At 29.3% G+C, this 21,307-nt stretch overlaps 1 protein-coding gene across 3 annotated transcripts in view; it reads right to left on the reverse strand.

Moving 5' to 3' along the window:
• LOC111034762 (chitooligosaccharidolytic beta-N-acetylglucosaminidase-like) overlaps window positions 1-21,307 on the reverse strand; it is a 38,514-nt gene that overhangs the window by 4,390 nt on the left and 12,817 nt on the right. The window contains exons 1-2 of one of the 3 annotated variants that reach the window (XM_022316117.1): window positions 7,158-7,271; window positions 3,529-3,653 (exon numbers count right to left, since the gene is read on the reverse strand). In XM_022316117.1, the coding sequence (XP_022171809.1) occupies window positions 3,529-3,641 (113 nt within the window). In that variant the 5' untranslated portion in view covers window positions 3,642-3,653; window positions 7,158-7,271. Of the gene's footprint in view, window positions 1-3,528; window positions 4,374-7,157; window positions 7,272-21,307 lie in introns of those variants that run through there. The other 2 variants (XM_022316116.1, XM_022316118.1) reach the window with 2 other exon arrangements.

A 21,307-nucleotide genomic window follows, 5' to 3' on the forward strand; every position in this document is an offset into this window, starting at 1 on the left:
ATTATAATGTAATTTCTAACGATTATATAAGTAACGGTATAAAATAATTAAGAATTTAGGAGTTTTCACATGAATTATCAAATTAGTAAAGATTTGAGTAGTGTTTTAAATTTATTAGATTTAAAAAAAAACCAATAATTTATCAAGCATAATTTATAAATTTTTTTTTTTTCTAAGTTTCATAGTAAAACTAACACCTGTTTAGTAGGGACATTATTTCAATGCGATAAAACAAAGTAGAGGAGACCAGGGCTAGTGGTAACAATGTTACCTAATATAACTCTGAAACTATATGGTATTTATGTTCGCTATATGAACATTAATTATCACAATAAAAAAATAACTTTTTATGTCAGCTATGAGCTGATTGTAGTCGTATGACAAATTTCAAAACAAAAAATGTGACCATTAAGACATTAAGTCCGTGAGTAATTTTTTTCTCCTTAAATACGTTTGATATTTGGTATTTATATATAGGCACTATAATAACTGTGTATTAATACTATTAAATATTAATATATATTTTGTTGTGTAATTTTCGTCTGTATTGAAAAGTGATAATATCACTTATAAAGTTGATTTTGTTATCAAATAGTTTCATTGGGGGTTGTTGTCACTAATTACTAGAGGCTGGTTTCACTGTGTTTAAAAGGGCCAAACTAAATATGTATAAATTTAAATTCTTAGATGGATAATTGATTAATAATTCTTAGTGGTCACCCATCCTGGAACTAATGGACTGGCCGGTGCTGGCAGTCAGAGCACATTTGTGACCGAAGCCAGACTCCTCGCCACAGCGCGTTACATATAATATATTATATAAAATTATATAGGTAGTTACCTAACTTATAAATTATAACAGTTGAAGACGTTCAAGTAATTTTATATTGTTAATGCACGCCATGCATCTTATGTCAATAATAATAATAAATTGTTATACTTATTACTTATTAGCTTATATTTGAAACATACTTTATTTTTATGTACGAGGACTGTGTTTTAATGTAGAACAAAATGTACGTAATTAGTCAATTAGATTAAATTACGCATAGTATCTACTACGACATAGACTAGTGACCACACGTTTGGCGAACATAATGTAAACAAATTATGGCTAAAATTATATTTTTGCTCATTTAGTTATTTAAGTTGTTTTGTATATTGTGTGTATATGTTTACATAACATTAAAAATATAAAACAAAAAATTATCAAATTGTGAACGGAAATCGGATATCTATTTAACCCAGGAAGGAATATCTATAACACTATAATAGTACTCGACACTCGTATGCAGTTATCGGCCATCGAAATATTAGTATGTATTGAAATGGAACTAGGTTGTGACCTTCAGAAGTCGAAAATGACGTTCGTATATAATTTAAATACTTATGTCTTAATGAGTGTGGAAGACACTGAAATCAGTCTTGAAAAAATACTTATGATATTGTAATCAAAAACTGATTCAATTATACAAATACATCCATTCAAAAAGTATTGAAAAACAAATACCAATACTATTTGTAATTTTTCTTCTTTAATTTTGTAATGAGTAATTACTAATTTGAAATTATAATGTCTCATTTAATTGTAATTATAATTTAGAACTTTGACTACCAGACTTCCTACTTGGCTACCTAATTTTATAATTTATACTGAACAATTTAATGATATATTACTTCAACTCTGAAATACTTTAATAAATTAAAAAATAAACGGTTGTAAATGAAATGTAAAATAAATAAATGTTTGATAATTTGATTTTGATTACAAAAAAACAATGAACCTTATGAAGATTATCAAAAATAATAATTTGAAATGTGATAAATAATAATAATAATAGTAATTCTTTTGAATTTTGAAAAGTACCTACTTGATTTTCAAATACAAATATGTCCATGTATTAAAAATGTATTCATAATAGTTACCTATTGCTTAACACAAAATTCCAACCATTTAAAACTATTATTAACTTATATACAAATACAATGAACATCTACTTAAATAATCATCCTGTAGTCTGTACAATTTCGAATCGGAAACTAAAATATTGCAAAATCAGATACCATGACAACGAAAGAGCTATGAACGAACACTTAGAATAATAACAAATGCTTCAAGCACAAGGTTTTCAGAAAAAAAATCGAACTTTTAAAGCTTTATTTCATCAGTATGTGAATTTTAAATTTCTAGTGGATATTTACATGATATTTTTTTGTTAGAAATATATTAGTTTTTATGCGGAGGTATAATAAAAAACATTTAACATGTAAATATTAGAGATAAATTAATGAACTTAAAATACATAAAAATAAGAAATACAGTCCAAGTCACTTTTTACAAAATGTATAATGTCTATGTTGGATGTACTTCATTGTTAAACAATCTAAATCGTTTAACTATAACATTTAACGTTATATTTATACGAATTATACTTCATTTATTTTAACATTACTTAGGTAGGTTTAGGGTTATCCTAACCAAACGTATAGGTGTATTATTTTTATCATTATTTTGGTACGTAGGTAGTATTTACCTATAATAGGTACCTATTATTCTATATTGTACATTCCTACATACCAATTAGATTAGTATAAAAAAATACATCGGTACTAGGTATTCAACAAAATATTTGGTGATATATTTTATTTTATTTTATCACACACTTCGACGATATTGTTAGAATATATTTTTAAGAATATAGTGGGTGGGAAAATTTAATGTTCTGAGGGTAATGTTGTCCTAGATTCATTGTCCACGGAAAAAGGAAAAATATATTATCTAATGGTATCTCTTTGGATTTTGGCGCCAAGTAGGTATGGGACGAAGGAAGTGCTTCGACTTATTACAATGTGTTATAATATTATTATAATTAAAGGGACAAATAACAGGGCATGGACTGCGACAGCGGAGATGTCGGCACGTCGCGTCAACTAAGTCGGCGGCGGCTGCTCGCAGCGGCCAGCGGATAAACAGTGTGGCCAACCCGAGTCGCGGCTGCAGTCCGGAAGGGGACGACTGTGTTATCATTTATCACTTTATCAGTACCCGAGTCTCGGTCATAAATGGACATTGGACAACGATTCGCGATCAGCCGGGACGTTATAGTCGGACTCGGACAGTAAGTTGGACTGTTAGACAGCAGTGAGCAGGCTGATAAGGTCGTAGTCCGCTACTCGGTATAGTGTAAAACCAAATATTGTGAAATAACGGTTTACTGTATTTGTCCGAACCGTCAAGAGTGCATGAGATCTGAAGCCATCTGCAGTAGCAATAGTGCGCCGGATAGGGTATATGATTATTTATTATTATTAAGGGGGAATGAGAAGGTCTGGCGGTAAAATTTGTATCGCGCGTGCGCGCATCTACTATCACGAGATCTGCGACCTACGCATTTCCCGCTGATATTCTAATTCTATCCCGAGACGCGAGATGATTGACGTAAATACACAATCAACAACAACAAAATATGTCGTCGACGGCAAATTATTGCAGTAGTAACTTTTAACGATAACACCATTAATACTCACACGAAGTACGGCATCTGTTCGGCGGTTCTGTAATCATCGCTGGCGGCGTTTCGTCGCACGACCACGGTCAGGTACAGCAGCATCACGCCAGCCATCAGCGTGCATCCCGCCATCGTTTTGCGTCTCTTGAACACAAAATAGACATAATGATACAACGAATAGACCTTCATTGCATGGGTATTATTTTAGTACAGCTGCGTTGAAATTACGTTATTGTGTGCTGCACGTAGACCACCACCACACTGCGTTCGTGCGGCGCTTCGTAGGCGGGCGGCGCGGTGGTCGGCGGCGTCAGCATCGCGACGTCCGGGCCGCCCGGCAACGATAACGAATACAAAACAAACAGTACTGCAGTGAATAAAAACTAAATAATCCAACTTGTGCCTTGTGGTATTTCTCATGACATGAGCCATGGACGGCTGTCGAGTATTTGCACTCCATAATCGTAACGCATTGGTTAAAGTGCCGACTCCGAGGGACTGGGGTATCAAGGTTTTCTGAATCGCCTGAGAATTGAATTTGTCGAAAACTGGTTTTGTTCAAGATAACTATTTTATTTTTTTCCCCTTAATTTTAGGTTCTGAGCGGGGTGATAACATGTACCTATTGTTTTTATTTCATTGTCTTTCATCGTCTTATGAAGCTGTTAAAATACTTAGAATTTCAACTTTGGTCTTTGAGTGTTGTTTCTGGTAGCAATAGTTGCATTTAGTTAGTATTTTGAGAAAAGTATAAAACCCTAGTAGGTACTTTTCTCATATTTGGGAATAACAACAAACAAATCAGCAGTGCACCCATTTGAGGAGGGAGGAAGTGCCCCGCTTCCGTCATAGCTACCAATTATATTAAACTTAAATTGTGGTGAAAATTAAAAAAAAATCCTTGGTTGCCCCCCCCCCCCCCAAGAGAGGAGGCCCTCTGATGAAATTTCTAGTTATGCTATACCCATTTGGTCTCTTTTTTAGGTACTAGTACATTTTTTGAGCTAAGTCTGTAAATGGTCACTTGTTTGGTAGTCTCTTTACTCTACAGTATCTTTTTCAAGTATTATTACAGTTAATACCTACTTATAAAAAAGGAGTGTTTTTTCGTTTAACCTGGTGAAAGACGTGTTTATATGAATTACAAAATTTCTCTGATGTTGGTCAAAAGCTCGGGAAAACCATAAACCAGAAAATAGTATTATATTAATAGGTCTATAGTGAACATTTTTTTTTCAGAAATACGAAATATATAACCGGCAAAAATCATGCCAAGACACGTTATATTTCACATATTATCAATAACCTAACATTGTTACATTACAAGTTACTACCAAAGCCACCAAATCGTGTTCGGAGTCTGTTGTTTAATAAAATGTTTATAAATGTAACCCCATTACGCTCATATTAATAGGCCTATTCTGATTGTCAAAATAACATATAAAGTATGATATAATTTTGGGGAAAAATCTGGACATTTACAATTTTTTTCTTATACTCTTCAGAAGTGACAATTTATTTCTTCAATCATCAATTTTCTTAATTATAATCAGGTATAAAGCACAAGATATATGTGACATAATGTATTATAATCTGTGAAACTAGGTTAATGATTCCTAATATTTTGTTAAATTTGGTTAACTTATAATTTTTTTTTTTCATGGTTTAAAAAATTAAAAAATGTTAATTGCGAAAAGTTGTATGTATAATTATTTGTTTTACTGTTAATTGTCATAAGTTCAGTGCAACTATTTTATCTTTATAATATACATAATTGTTCTGTACGTGTGTACCTATTTGAACTCCTCCTAAACGGCCCGGCCGTTTTAAAGCATTTTCATGCTGAGAGCACTGAATTAGGGGAAAATGGGAATTCTCTACCCAAAACAATAGTATAGGTAAATACAAAAATGTTGATTGTTATTTTGCATTATAATTTAAAAACGAATAACCGTATAAATACTTGATATTTTTACCAAATGTTTTTATAATCTATATGTATAATATATATTAGTATATGACCTATGCATTGTATATTTGTATATTTTTAGAAATATTTTGAATGTTTTTGAGTTATTTATAGAATTTATTAATTTTTTTTGAATTTTTTTCTAGAGGTTGATGAAAACAATTTTGTTTTGTCATATAGCGATATAAGTTCTTTTAACGATTTAAAAATATTTAAAATACATATGCAAATGCCACCTGTCCAAACAAACAATAACATGTAACAACAAGTAATGACTAAAAATTAATAAAAATTCGTAATTATAATATACCCTTCTTATTCATTTTTTATACTCGTACCCATCATGGACACGACATTAAAAATATTTCATGTACCTTCGTATTTTACACGTTAAGAAAGTATACATCGCTTTTTTAAATATAAAATATCCATACATAATTAATAGAAAATATAGTTAAATTTTTAAAACAATACAAAATGTTTCATTTTTATTATTTTTCTGACTTGAAATATTCATTTAACTAAATGTGAAGGCGGATAGTGAAATTGCTTAAAAATTTAATTCTTCGACTATTTGCCTAGGTATTAGTAAAATGTATGATTTGACTATGCCTACGACATATATGTATGTATATACGATTTTAGTTAATGAATACGTATTCAAACACTTTCACCTGGAAAATAATATTTCTTAAATATAAATGTCAAATGAAATTTAATAAAGCAATCGTTTAAACATTATACAAATATATTTGAGATTATATATTCTGCTGAAATTTACAGCTAAATTATCCAAGTAATTGATATTCATAATGATATATTATAAATCATTCGTATTTCCTGTTACCTATTTATAATACAAACAGTACACCAGCATGTTAAGTGTCTATATTTGCTAAATGTCCTTTATGCGTACTTTTGTAGATAACGACGACTCATGTATATCATGTATATCCAATGTAAATAATTAAATTATACTTACCTACCTACAAAGTATCGAAAACGAATATTACATATATAATTTCACAGATGTAGGTACCTATGTTTTATGGTTTAAGTAATAGAAAATGCACCACCTTCGTGGCTAAAATTTTTTTTTAACTATACTGTTAGCAAACACTACTGCGGTAAAATGCATCCGGGCACAATTTTATTTACCGTTACTACGGCGGAACTATCAAGACAATAGAAATTTACATCCACAGAAGCATTGTATGAGGTATCGAGGTGTGAGGATCATACAAATCGCAAAAAGAGACTATAGACAGACTTGTTATATTGTAGACTGTAGTGTTTAATGTAAGTACCTATATGTAGATACGACTACATTTTAAAACAAATTATATGCAGAAATACGATAATATATTTTAGTTTAACGCATTGACATTATGCTTCATATCTGTGATTTGTATTAAATTATAATATAGTAGGTAAGATCATACATTTAACATTACTGCGTATCAACCTTAAACACTAAAAAATAATAATTGTCTCATCAGTTATCGACTATCATTATAAATTTCATAATTTAATATTTAAAAATATGGTTTAATATAATTAGTAAATAATTATATGAAAGAAATTTTAAAAGGACCAATGTTTAAATATAAAATATATATGAGTAATTTTGTTAGTTTTTTAAGGTTAGTTATTAATGAAAGCGTTTAAAAATTACTTACTGCGAGAATAACTCGTATTATTTCTTGTAAATATACTGTACCGGTATAGCTGCAGGTATAGGTACTAATAACCTCTTTCAGTCATTGGCTCCGGAATACGATTGACGATTGTAAAAGAATTCGTACCGGTTTTATTTGTCATTAGAACTATTTTAGATTTAAGGAAGGGGTTAAAATCTTATAGGACACTAACGATCTCATATACCTTTATACTACGTTGCAACACGTTTAGATAAATGACTGCTTTATATGCTATGTGCATGATATATAGTTATACTTATACGATTATAATATAGGTACCGAGTTTTGTAGTTCGTAATTTTTGCTAAAAGTACCGTACCTACAACAAATTATTTTCAATTGGCTACACAAATATTTTTTTTTTTTAATATTTTCAACAAAAACATTTTCTTATTACATGTAAGAGTGGTTAGACCTATTGGTTATAACTTATAACAATAATAAAGTAAAAAAAAAAATAATAATAATGTTATAACAACCTCTGAGTTGCGGTAGCCACGGGCGTAATTTTATTCTCAACAGAGGCGATTTGACAGAGGGTTTGACTTTGAATCGGGAGGGGGCATAAACATCACATAATTTTTTTTTTTACATTTAATGATAATTACTACAGTTTGGACGTCGATGACCTAAAATACACACGAAAATGCTCTAAAAAAAAAAATGCAAAAATGAGCTAAAAACTTCAAATGATGAACTTAAAAATGATCTAAAAAATCTAACTAAATAAGTAAAAAAAATGTATTTATAAATAATAATTTTTATTTGAGATATGGTTGTGATAATTGGTGTAATAGTAATTTAAAATTTGAATTATTATATTAATTAACAATAGTATACATTTACATTTTAAGCATTATATAAACTTATTAAAAATAAATTAAAAAGTAAAATATAAATAAAAAAAATTATATTCAAAATAGCCGCATGTCTGAAAGATCACTTGTTTTATCAATGTATCACACTCAAACAGTAAATCTTATCGGTAGGCGATAAATTTAATCACAACAAATACCCACAATAATGATATTAAAACGATTTTTTCGATTGTTATACAAATTTTCTTTAAAATCTAAAGTTTGAGAAAAATGCCCCCCGCATTGTACAAAAACTACAAAAAATATGCAAAAGGACTTAAAAATGTAGATAAATGACGTTAAAAAACAAAAAAATGCATTTATAGTTAAAAATACCTAAAAATGCAAAAAAAAAAATGCAAAAAAAAAAATGCAAAATATAATTAGAATATTCTGCATTAAGGGAGCATGAAAATTTTTTTTAGCTAATAGCATTGTATAGAATCAAAAAAAAAAAATAATACAAAATTCATCAACATCCTAACTCTAATAATTACTATTCATGTCGAAAAAAATGTGAGTACAATTCTTGCAAGACCGAGAATTTTGAGGGGCAAGACCCTCGCGGCCCGGCCCAATTATGGATACCACTAAATGAAAAAAGTGAAAATGATAGTGATGATACTGAAGAAGATATAGTTATAAGTAATACAATAGGGACAAATTATGAAACACGTGTATCTATCTCATGGGTTTTTAGACTTTGTTACAAAAAATGATATTTTGAACGACATTTATTTATCATAGGAAAACGTGACAAAGCAACCTTATTACAATATCTATAGTTAAAAACAAAGTAGAACTGGGAAATGATTAATGATTATATTAATAAGTAATAACAGTATTAAAAATGTATACCTAATATAACCTTTCAACATTCAATATTTAAATTTGTATGTCTATATTGAAGTTACAATTATAATTTTTTTTTTTTTTTTTATTGATCTTAAGCTTCGGCAACTGAGGCCATTAGCTGTAAAAGGATTTGTATTGTAGGTTTGTATTGTATATTTTGGGACGATAGGGGGGAACACGTGTGTGTTTGTTTTTGGCAGAATTTCGAATGGGGCACCCGTAGGTTTCTGCCATGCCCCGGGGGTGCGGGATGACAGCACTTGTTCTCCGGTCACCGCGACTTGTCCGGAGAAAAATGCCGCCAGGTAGCCGAGGATCGAACCGCGACCGGCTGCGTCGCAGCGGACGCGTCAGACCACTCGGTCACCTCATCCCCCACAATTATAATTATAATTATAATTGATTATTATTTCTACATTATTTATATTTTTTATTTGATCTCAATTAAAGTCGTCTTCTTCTTTCTGCTGAATCTGTGTTAAAGTGATCAATAATTGTTTATTATAGTAAACAGTAGACAGACATACCTAACTAACCATGAATGTAAGATATCATATTATAGTATTATACCATACATATGAAATGAATCATTTCAAATGATTAATATATTTACCTAAATTTACCGCAATACTATACATAATTACATCATAGGTACTTGTTTTTTTAAAATGAGTGCACAGAGTAATTTATTAATCTTTATAAACACAACCTCATTATATTGTTTGATAATAATTAATGTTATGTAAATTATTTAAGAATAAAATAACTATTAAGCAAAGCTTTAAACCCTATAGTCACTGGAATATTTTTAAATATTTTGTATACTATGTAATTTAAGTATCTATTTAATATGGTCTTTACAAATATTGAAATATACTAGGTACTGTACCTAACAATTAGTTTGATAATTATTTATGAATAGGTAACTTTAATTAACATAGTCATAAATTCATAGCTTATACTGCTTATAGAGGTAAGTAGGTAACACACTAACACTAAGATTATTATTACCAAAAACTAAAATAAACATTTATTTTATGTATCTATTTGAGTACTATACCATAAGCATTAAAATAGGTTTGGTCGGGTAGACGAATGTTTGACAAAAAAAAAAGTCATATGCAATACTACTCCTAGTTAGAAAAATAGAAAGGTTTTCATGAACTATAGTAACAGAAATAAGCTTAAACATTTAATAATTAGGCACCTATTGTTTATTTTAATTATAATTTATAATTATTAATAGCTCGTAGAATACATAGAATAATACTAAACACTTTATAGTTAAACAATGACAATGCAATCATTTATCACTCATTATTTTTATTTGAATTTGACTCTATAGTGACAGAAGATGAGTAGATACTTATTTCTCACCCCCCTCCCCCTCCTCTGCTAAAATTCACCACTAGTGAGTCAACTCGAAATAAAAATAAAGAGCGACGAATTATATGGTATTGGTGTTGCCTATCTTTGGTGTTTTTTAATCTATGCCTGTAGTCACTAAAAATACCATAACATGAAAGAAATGTATAGGTGGTACTAAAAATAAATAACTATTAGAGCCGTTCTTAAGAAGTAAAAATGTGCAGTCTAAGATGGTCCCAAAATTTAGTTTCTTAGCCGAGAGACAAATGTATTGGTTTTACAAAAATATGTACTTATGTTTTTTTTGTGTCTGACGGCACATTTACTTCGGTCTGAAACAGAATATTTGATCTATTTGATAAATTCCGGGTAAAAGTAAAAATCACCTAGTCATTTTCTTAATTGTTGAGAAAAACAAACTAAGAATAGCGGAGGAAACGAAAATATTTAAGCAGCACCAGTTTTTGATAAAATCGATTTTGATTTTGTTGGAATTCAGAAAAAAGTGACCAGAAATATTTAATAAATAAAGTTGAACAAAAATGAAGGAAAAAAGGAGAGTTTTACTCGAAACCAGTTTTTGACATATTATATTCCATTTTTATTTTTGTTATAATTCTAAAAAAATAAACGTGAGCACATTAACTTTTCAGTTTTCACCGAATGATTATTGCATTATTTATGTCACTTAACTGCTGTCTATCTAAAAACGTATTCAAGGTTCCTCATAATAAGTTGTGAGTGGAAATTAAAAAAAAATTGAGTTTAAATCAACAAAAAATTTTTGCGTTTACTAGGATCCCCTTAAGTTAATACAATGACAGTTAAAAAACGTTAATGATGTAAGATTTTATATTTTTTCCTGAATTTTTTCAAAATGTACCAGGAATTGTTTACCTACTTTACTTGGATCCAATTTTCTACCAGACACTATCTTGAATTAAAGTATTTATACTACCCGAAAAATGACCGACCAAGAAAACACATATAAGTGTCATTGTAAAATAATAATTTCATTGTTTGGCTTAGAATCTAAAACAAACAATATTATTAATAGACTATTTTTCGGCATTACAAGTTAAATCTATTATTTTTAAGTAATAAATATTGAATATAATATTGAGACGTAAAAACATGAGCCTAAAATTCTAAAGAAATTACAATCCTTCTAAATTCATCATCCAATTTTATTATTGAAGAGAACTATAACTATAAAAATCAGCATATTGCAAAAAATATAAAAATTCAGCATAGGAATTAAGAATATAAACATTTTAAAAATATAATAGTTCAGGTAGGTATATAATTTTTTGACATAGGAGATTTGTTTCTACTTGAGTTTTTATAGGACAAAATAATATTGCAAAGTAGATATAAGAACAACTATCAGTAATCTAAATGTAATGAAACACGTTTAGTAACTAATGTATGTGCAGTATGTATATAGTTAACATAGCTTTATGTTTGATGTACAATAATTTAAATTTTTAAAATATTTACAAATATCACTTGTGTACCAGGCACCAGCTGAGGTAACAATTTTTATAATATTTTCATTATGGGTGTCTGTTATTTACAACTCCGCGTGTTATTACTTTTTTATAAAAAACTTCAATAATTTACTCAAATGTTCATGTCATCAAAAATAACCTAAAGCGTAATACTCGTATATTATTGAAGTTTTGTAAAAATATTCTTTTAGTTTACTGTCTAGAATTTACTAGTTGCAGTTCAAGACGTACGATTTTTTAACCAACAAAATGTGTTTTATTTCATTTATCATCGTTTTAAATGTTTCTATCATTTTAATGATGATGATTGCTATTTCTAATATAACTTTTGTGATTCAAATACAATCTTTACAAGTATATCGTAAGTATTTTAATAAAACATAGTATTGGACAAATATTAAATGTACCTATGGTACATATAGATTTTATACAGTTCAATACTAATTAGATCTGTTATCTGTAAATGTTACTTAATACTGTGTTGGTATACATAATGCAGTCAGGGGCTTTACATGAAAAAATTATATAATAACACATAGTTTATATTATGTATTCATATATAATATTAATATATTACCTATAACTCATATGGTCATTGATCAGTGATCAGTCTGTTACATTGTTAATACTTTATAACAAACATAAGTACCTTATACATTGTGTAACCATATACATTAATAATTCATTTTTAAAATTATTATAAATCATAAGAATTAAAAAATAAATTTCATAGGTATCCATCATCAATTTTTTTTTGATCAATCAAAGGTTCGAAGGTTTAAGATAACACCTACACTTTGTTTTTTAATTTTAAATGACAACATAATTAAAAATCTCTGTGTTTACTTTATCCTTATACTATACTAGATAAGCAATGAATGAGCGAAAAGAGTAATATTAGTAACAACATAGTGGGAGCTTTTTGATTCCACGATTACTCGTACGCATAGTAATGCGGAGCAGCAGCGTAAGATATTATATAGGTTATTTTTTCATAAAGACAGCCAACGGATAATATACTAAATTTATGCAGAGTTGCATAAAAAATGTATTAATTTGACGGTCCAATAAAATTTAATGAACCATTCATAGGCCACTATATCATGTTCAAAGGACCATTAGCTCAATATTGATTCGTTTAATGCTTAGTGGTTGTTCATACAACCCGGCATGGGCGGCATTAGTATATTATATTAGTAAAGAGTGAAGACATCCTAGAAGCCTACATCACTGTGATATGTTCTTACCAGCTCGCATGCTGTTGTTATACACAGTTCTTGCCTAGTATTCGGCAGAAGGAATCATTTACGATTGTGTTCCACCTATTGTTTTCTGCTGTCAAATCTCGAATCCCTACTATTACTTTAACTTACTTTAAGTTCTGCTTATTACAATGTACCTATAAACTTCCGCCTGGAGTTACTAAATAAAATAAAATGAAATAAAATAAAATAAAATGTAATTCAACTGTCTTGAACATTTTCCAGAACTTGCAGATTTCAATAATCTAGATTATGATGAATATTTGGAAAGAGAAATGATATCAAGCTGTAAGATAACTTATACAAATTATAAGCATAAAATATAAGTACAATACAGTTTTAAATCTGCACATTGTATCCGTCCATTATATTTTCACTCGTTAGATCATTTCTTGAATTCATCGTGGTTGTTTGGCACCAATTAGTGCGATTGCCAATTTTGTCTAACTTAAAACTGTTGGCTCATGCTGCTTTTATTTCCAACATTTCGATCACACACCCCGACTACTCCCACATCCGTGAAGTCGGAAATCTCCACATCCAATCCCTGTCCTCACGTCACCTCAAAGTTTAAGCCTGTAATATTTTAATATTTCCCAACCAAATTAATACAGTTTTCCCAACCAAATTAATACAGTTGGATCTTATAAATATTGATTTAACTATATTGTTTGGTAATGTGAAAGAAATAAATAGTTATACTTCAAAGCAGCTTTATATTAAGTTAACTCAACTATTTTATAAACAATTAAAATCATTTGATACATATGTGTTACTAATGGTTTTGGTAACGACAATTAACTACAAATCTGGATTAATATTATTATTAAGCTGACACAACTAAACCATGATCAATTATTAACAGTTACAGTGAAACCTGTCTTATCCGAACCCTTTATAAGACGGAATCCTTTTCTGTGCGGAAATTTATTATGGTCCCAGCAGATTTCTATAATTTAACATAGGATTAAACCCTTGATAAAACGGAAGCTGTCTAACGTAAAACGGAAAGCTATATATTGGTCCTGCAAATCATATACACCTCATATACACGAGAAAACACACCTACACACCATAAAATGAACAAAAATATTTTTGATACCCACATTTATTTTGCTATAAAAAAATTATTAAGGTCAGCGATTAAAACGTATCGATAAGTAATAATGTACGATAAGTACATTTTATCTTGAATCTACACATCAGTGCTTACTATTGTCATCGCGCGTAGTCGTAGTTTACCTGTCGTTTCGTATCGTTGTATTTGCTCTCATAATGTCTTCAAAGATTTGTTGAAGTTTAGGCCTATGATATGTAGACCATGATATTTTTTATTATTGGCCCGAAAATGTTACAACCTTAATCGTGCGGAATATTATAACTCTATATTACGGAATTTTCTTTTTTATTCAGTTGTATGGAAACATGCCTAAAACGGACATTTTTATTGGTCCCGTGCAATTCCGCACAAGACAGCTAGGTTTTGCTGTATTTAATTATTTTTTTCCGTGTATAAGACATTATATATTCAATGAATTTAAAATGTGTCGTATAACCTTGCATTTAACTAAAATATGTTTTTTGTGTTGTAGAGGTTTGTAGTCTATTTATAAACATAATACACAAAAATAAAAGGAATCATATTTATCATAGTTTATAGTTGCCTATTAAAAAACAAGTTTTCAGAATGTTATGATAGCGATTTTTACGTGAAATGGTTAAAATGTGATCACCGACCACCTTAACGTTTTGTATACTGTATCAAAATATATAATACAAAATTGTGAATCGAATATAGTTAATAGTTAAATAAATTAAAAGAATAGAATAATCAAATTTGAATACTGTGCTGTGATGTATGTAATGGTTATATTTGTAGATGAAAAGAAATTGAATGTTCAACAATATTTTGAAGCAATGCACAGTAAGTCCAAAAACATTTTTTAAGGTTGCCAAAAAGGTTTATACCTATCACCAGGAGCGTGCCGAATCACTGACAATTATTTCTCAGGGGGCGGGGGAGGTCAAATTGGTAGTAGTTGGTAGTATGGCTAACTCAAAAAATTGTCCAGGGTTTTGTTATCTTGTTAGAGCCATTTCCTCATTAGTCGGTTAAAGTATTATTATTTTATTAGTAAATAATAAAGTCAATTTGTTCTACTAACTATGAAAAAAATTACCATTACATTCATAACGATTAATCAGGCAGAAAAAATGAAGTTTACTATCAGCTTCAAAACTGAAAAATATTTGGATTCGACACTCTGGTTGACATAAATTCCACGTTTCTACCTAAACGGAAAGTACCTTATACCTGGCTCCACATCCAGCGCTCAGACTCGCGTTTTTAAATTATAATACTCAGTTTCTTTAGGACTTTAATTGATCCATTTTAACATCTTATTACTTATCATATACAACTAGAATTAAGAGAGTTAAAATTATTGTAAAATGTTAGTCCGTGTTTTTGGTAATCTAACTATGTTTACTTTATTGATTAACCGCTAAGTAATAGTAATCAGGAAAATACATTGTAATTTTATTACCACTAACGATTACGACTGTAGTACTTTCGTCATTTACACAAATTAATACTCTATGTCGCTAGGTTACCAATATGAAAACAACAACTTTTTTTAATTCACTTAACTTGAGCTAAAAAGTTGTTACTAACTTTTGATTAACTTTTAACTTAGATAAATTGATAGACAGTTTTGAATAAACTTTTAATTATTAACCAACCTTGATGTTTATACACTACACAACATTTTATATTGGACTGTTTCGTAAATAGAGTTTTTATCAGCCAATAAATAAATAATAATAAAGTTAATGTATTACATAAAAGTTAATTATTTTCTTTGTTCATACCCATTTTTGTAGATTTAACATTCATGAGTAAGTAACCTATAGTCACCAAGTCATCATAAGTCTAAAATGTAATTTAATATACCAATAATATTTAATCATTTATTGGTGACCAGTGACCGCCTATAATTTTCTGGTTATAAAGTCTTTTTTTTCGTGTATTTATTAACTACACATTCGTTGTTCGTACTATTACATTTTAGTTCATCTCATAAACAAGTGGGGATTTTTTTAGTTAAAAATGTATTTATTTCAATTTATATATATAGATATTGTGTACCTACCTACCATTATTAACATTAAATCTGAACAGCCTATGCGTTTGATTTAAAGATAAAGATTTCTATTTGTTTTAAGAGAAATTATTATGTAATTATTATTTATATTAAAATAGCGAAAACTTATAATTTATTCCAAATAAATAAAACTATAAAAATTGACAATACTATTATTCAGAGAAAAATTATTAATATTATTCATTTTTTTATTTACATAGCTGTCAGTACTAAACTTTTACTACTACAAAATATTATTAAACGAATTGAAGAATTAAATTTCAACTGTTTCATATAACATCTTACAGCTATATTATCATTAATCTTATATCTTCACTCGTGAACTTGAACGAGTTTCATCAGGCAAAATATGTGTGTTTTTAGGTAGATAAAAATTATTTTCTATGTAAATATATTGTTTTATGTTTACTTACATACTACATGGGTACGATAATCATCCTGATTAAATAAAGATTGTATTAATGTATAAAGTAAATCCTGTATTTATTTTTTCAGAATTTAATTTGTCAGATGACATAGATACTTCAGGATTAAAATCGTCAGATGATATTAATTTTAAAAAATATTTTTCTACAATAAACATATATTGTAAGTTTATAAGTTAAACGGCGTATTAAACAAAAACTAGTAATAATTCATACAAACATATTATGTACAAAAAGGACTAAACCTAAGTTTATGTAATCTATATGAAACGGTTAGGAAGACGTCTTTGACGAGTTGGTCTAAACTCCATCTCGGGTGGGTTACCTCCTCGCCGAACTCCACTTCTTAGTTCTTCGTAACCTGGTTAACTGCGAGGATCTTCCAAGATTTAAGCTGCGAACGTGGGTGGTGGTCGATTGTAGCTCTCGGCCATCAGTGACAATCTCAACTACCTGATAAGTGTCGGACTGCCAAACTTCAATAACTTGTATTGGCTGTATTGGTCGTTTGCGATATTTCTCTTGGAGCTTTATCGGTTGGTAAAGTGTCGGTTGTCGTAACATCATTAGTCATTACAACTTCTCGGATATCGAGCGAGATACGTCTGATCCTTTTAGGTCATAGGCGTCCTTCATTCATTGTTGTCCGTCGATAACCTTCTGCCGTACTAAATGCTGCATCTCGTCTGGTTTGCCCCTCTGGTTTCTGGCCAAGCTGAGGCAGGAAAATGAACCACCGCGTAGAATCGAGACTGGTAGCAGTGTAATGCCTCAAATGGAGTTTTAGTCGTCGTTTCGTTTGGTGAAGAAATTCAAGTACCGTTTAATCTCTCCTGCAATTTTCCTCGGCGACGTTGACTCATTCCCGATCCCAGCTGGCCTCCACTCCTGTAATATTTCCGCTATTCGTTTTCAATCGGTCATTGATATACGGTTTGAAGTTATCGCCACACTTCCGGGTGTTTCAATTAGATCCATCTGTACCAACTTCTCCCAGCTAAGCTAGAAGATCTTCTTTGGGATCACGTTGAACAACTATCTCCCACTATGTAAAACAAAATGGATTTCGATTCGACGAGCGGGTGGTTTATTTGGCTAAACAGACATTCGACGATCTTGGACGTCCCTTCAACCTCAGATCTACAACAGCTGCTCCTGTGTTGAATTGATCTACAATTCGAACACGGCGCTTAATTTTAGAACAGTCTCGAGTGTATATAGCCACTAAAATGTCCACCGTCTTCTATTTCTGTTTTTTCATCCTACAGCGTATTTAATAATTTATCTTTCATATAAACATATTAAATTTTATTCTTATGTTTTTATTTCATATCAGTACATATTTATCTTTTCTGTATTATTTTTTATTTTATATTCATAATTATCTTTTAAAAGACACTATATTTTTATTATAGTTGTGTATAAAACGTATTCCCGTATTTATTAAAAATTCGATAAACATAAAAAAAATTATTCGTAAAAAAAGTTTACTAAACGTGATGTTATTACTAATTATTTCAACTAAAATAGATGCACGTAAATTAATTACCTATTTAACAAATTGATAAAATAAATAATTTTATTAAATTTAGGTAATTATCATTATACATATCCGAGATACGCAGGTAAATATTTAATTTTGTTTGAAGTTAAATTTCGTATTGTGTTAATAATAATTCATAGAAATTAATTAAGATTTTATATACATAATTTATATTATATTATAGATTTTCCTTGTTGTTTTTTTGAACACTTATTTAAATGGTTATTAGATATTTGTTTTAAGAGCTTAGATGACTCTTTCTTTGTCGAATTAAAAAAAAACTTACATAAAAAAGAACATCAAATTAAGATATCTTAAAAATATGAAATCTGAATCCTCGTTGTCGTTTGACATTCATAGACTTAGGGATTCGTTGTTAAATAATTAGTGGTGGTATGTATCCCGTAAAGCGTTGAGCGCTAAGGCACCTTTGCACAAATTAAAGATAAAATTGTAGGACATTCTACTTTGCCATTCAACTAGCCTTCTATGAACGTAATACCAACAATTCATTTAAAAAATATAACCCTAATACATTAGGTAAAGGAGTACAAACATTTGGAGGACAGGACATTTTTAACTTGTAATATGCGAAACGCTGCAAACACTTACATTGGACTCGCTCCAGCTGCCATGAGTCGTTAGCTCAGCCTTGCTCAACCTTTTTTTATTTGAGCCACATAAAATATTTTAAAATATTACGCGGGCCGCAAGTCGAAATAAATGGCAGGTTGAGTATCGCTGGGTTAGCTGAATAGGATGAACGAGTGGGCAATGGTTGTGCTAATAACATATAATATATGTTTAAATACATGTCACATGTGCATTATTTAAAGTTAGAACAACACTCAACAATATTGTGTATACTCATAATATATTACAATCCCATTAGTCTACTGTATGCATTAAATGATTACTAATAATGACCTAATATGTATTTTAGCTCAACAATATATTGTGACCAAATTTCATAGATCGATTACAGAATTAGTAAGATGCGCAAGTAAGTGTCTAATTTATAGCAATTATATTTTTATGAAAATATTTTTTTGTTTTTAAGTATTATGTTAATCAAAACCAAAAACAAAAAGATTTCAATCTTAATATATAAAGAATGAGTATCTACATAAACTTCATACACAATTTAAATCAAACAGGATCATCAGAAAGTGTTTATTCCTTTTCAATATTTTAATTTCTTTTTTCTATTTGTCCAAATAATGATATTTGTAAATGTAAGTTATTCCTAATAGATAGTGCCAATGTTGTATCCATACATACCCTTTAGGTTTTCCCCTATCGGTGTTGAATTAAAAAAAAATATAAATATAAAAAGAACATCAAATTAAGATATCTAAAGAATATGAAATTTGAATCCTCGTTGGAGTTTGACATTCATTGACTGAGGGACTTGTTTCGAAAGAATTAGTAGTGGCACATGGCACATAAAACCTTATCACAAATTCAAGATAAAATTGTAGGATATTCTACTCTGCCATTCTGCATTCAATAAGACTTCAATGAACATATTACCAACAGTTCAGATAAAAAATATAGGTCGAGTACAAACACGTGGACGACAAAACATTTTTAATATGTTATATGAGAAACATAAGCACTTACAACATTGGACTTGCTCTAGCTGCCCTGTGTCGTTAACTGAATCGGATGAACGAGTAGGTAACAATTATGCCTATAACACATACGAGTAATACATGTTTAAACACACATCGAATGTGCATTATTTAAAGTTAGAACAATAAACAACAATAGTGTGTATACCAGGTATACCGGGTAATAAAAATATATCCATCAGATACTATTCATACCTACTTAATAACATACTTATTAATATAAACATTAATTACTTATTATATCCTTATTAATATTCACAATTTAGAATTTATTCTTCAATGACAATATTTTTATAAAATAAACGAAAAAATTCAACCGACATTTTTTTTTAAAAATAAATTTATAAAATTTAAATATAATAAGCTCAAGGGGGGGGGGGTATTTACCCTTTTACCCCTCCCTTGGATCCGCCACTGGTATACCTATAATGTATTACAATCCCATTAGTCTACTATAATATGCTTTAAATAGTAACTAATAATGACTAAATTTGTATTTTAGCTCAAAAATATATTGCTGTTCCCAAATTTCATAAAAAGATTACAGGATTATTAAAATAGTCAAGTAAGTGAATTATTTAAAAAAATTTAAATTTGTATTCAAATATTTTTTGTTTTTAAGTATATTAATCAAAAACAAAAGTGTTTTAATCTTAATATTTAAAGAATGAGTAGTTCAATTAAACTTCTTATACAATTTAAACCAAACAGGGTCACTTGAAAGTGTTTATTTATTTTTAATTTTATAATTCCTTTTTCCTCTTAGTCTAAATAATTATATTTGCTAACGTAAATTATTCCGAAATTTTAAACGCAGTAAAATTATAAAATAAAAAAACTTTTTTATAAAAATTTAAATCTATGCATTTTTAATATCCAGTAATAAATATTCATATACTTGTCTCTAAGTTATAAAATAAACTGTATCAATATTATTTTCCAGCTAATGAAAATTCCGACAACACCTCAACAGTAAAACTTGATGGTGCGTCAACTTATTATTTGAAATAAATTACCTATACGCACTATATTATAATACTCTTATTGCTTAAAAAGCCATTACATATCATTATTATCGTATTTCTTAGTATTAAGTTATTAAACAGCTATCTAAAAAAGGTTATTTTATATGCGTAAGTGGGCTATCGTTTTGCAGGGCAACAAACATAACTACCATCCTAGAAGCAGCTGTGTTATTTTCTTCAAAAAATATGCAATGTACAAACGCAACAAGCTATTGTTAAGTGTGGAAAGAAACCATTATCTATAATCAGAAGGGCAAATATTCTAACCTCACATGTATTTTTAATTAATGAAGTTAATTATTCCACATGTTATGTATGTACAGGGCTGAATTTAGGGATGTAATGGTATCGTGTTGCTCATATATACTCTATCCAGCAAGAGAACGTACCCCGAGAAGACTAAAGTCGGTTTTTCTGCGTATCCCAACACCACACCCAGCCATAGGGAACCGGTTTCAATAGTATGGCGATTTGGGGGGTGCGCA

Source organism: Myzus persicae, unplaced genomic scaffold (assembly GCF_001856785.1).
Source record: "Myzus persicae strain clone G006 unplaced genomic scaffold, MPER_G0061.0, whole genome shotgun sequence".
In the NCBI taxonomy this organism is placed as follows: Eukaryota; Metazoa; Arthropoda; class Insecta; order Hemiptera; family Aphididae; genus Myzus; species Myzus persicae.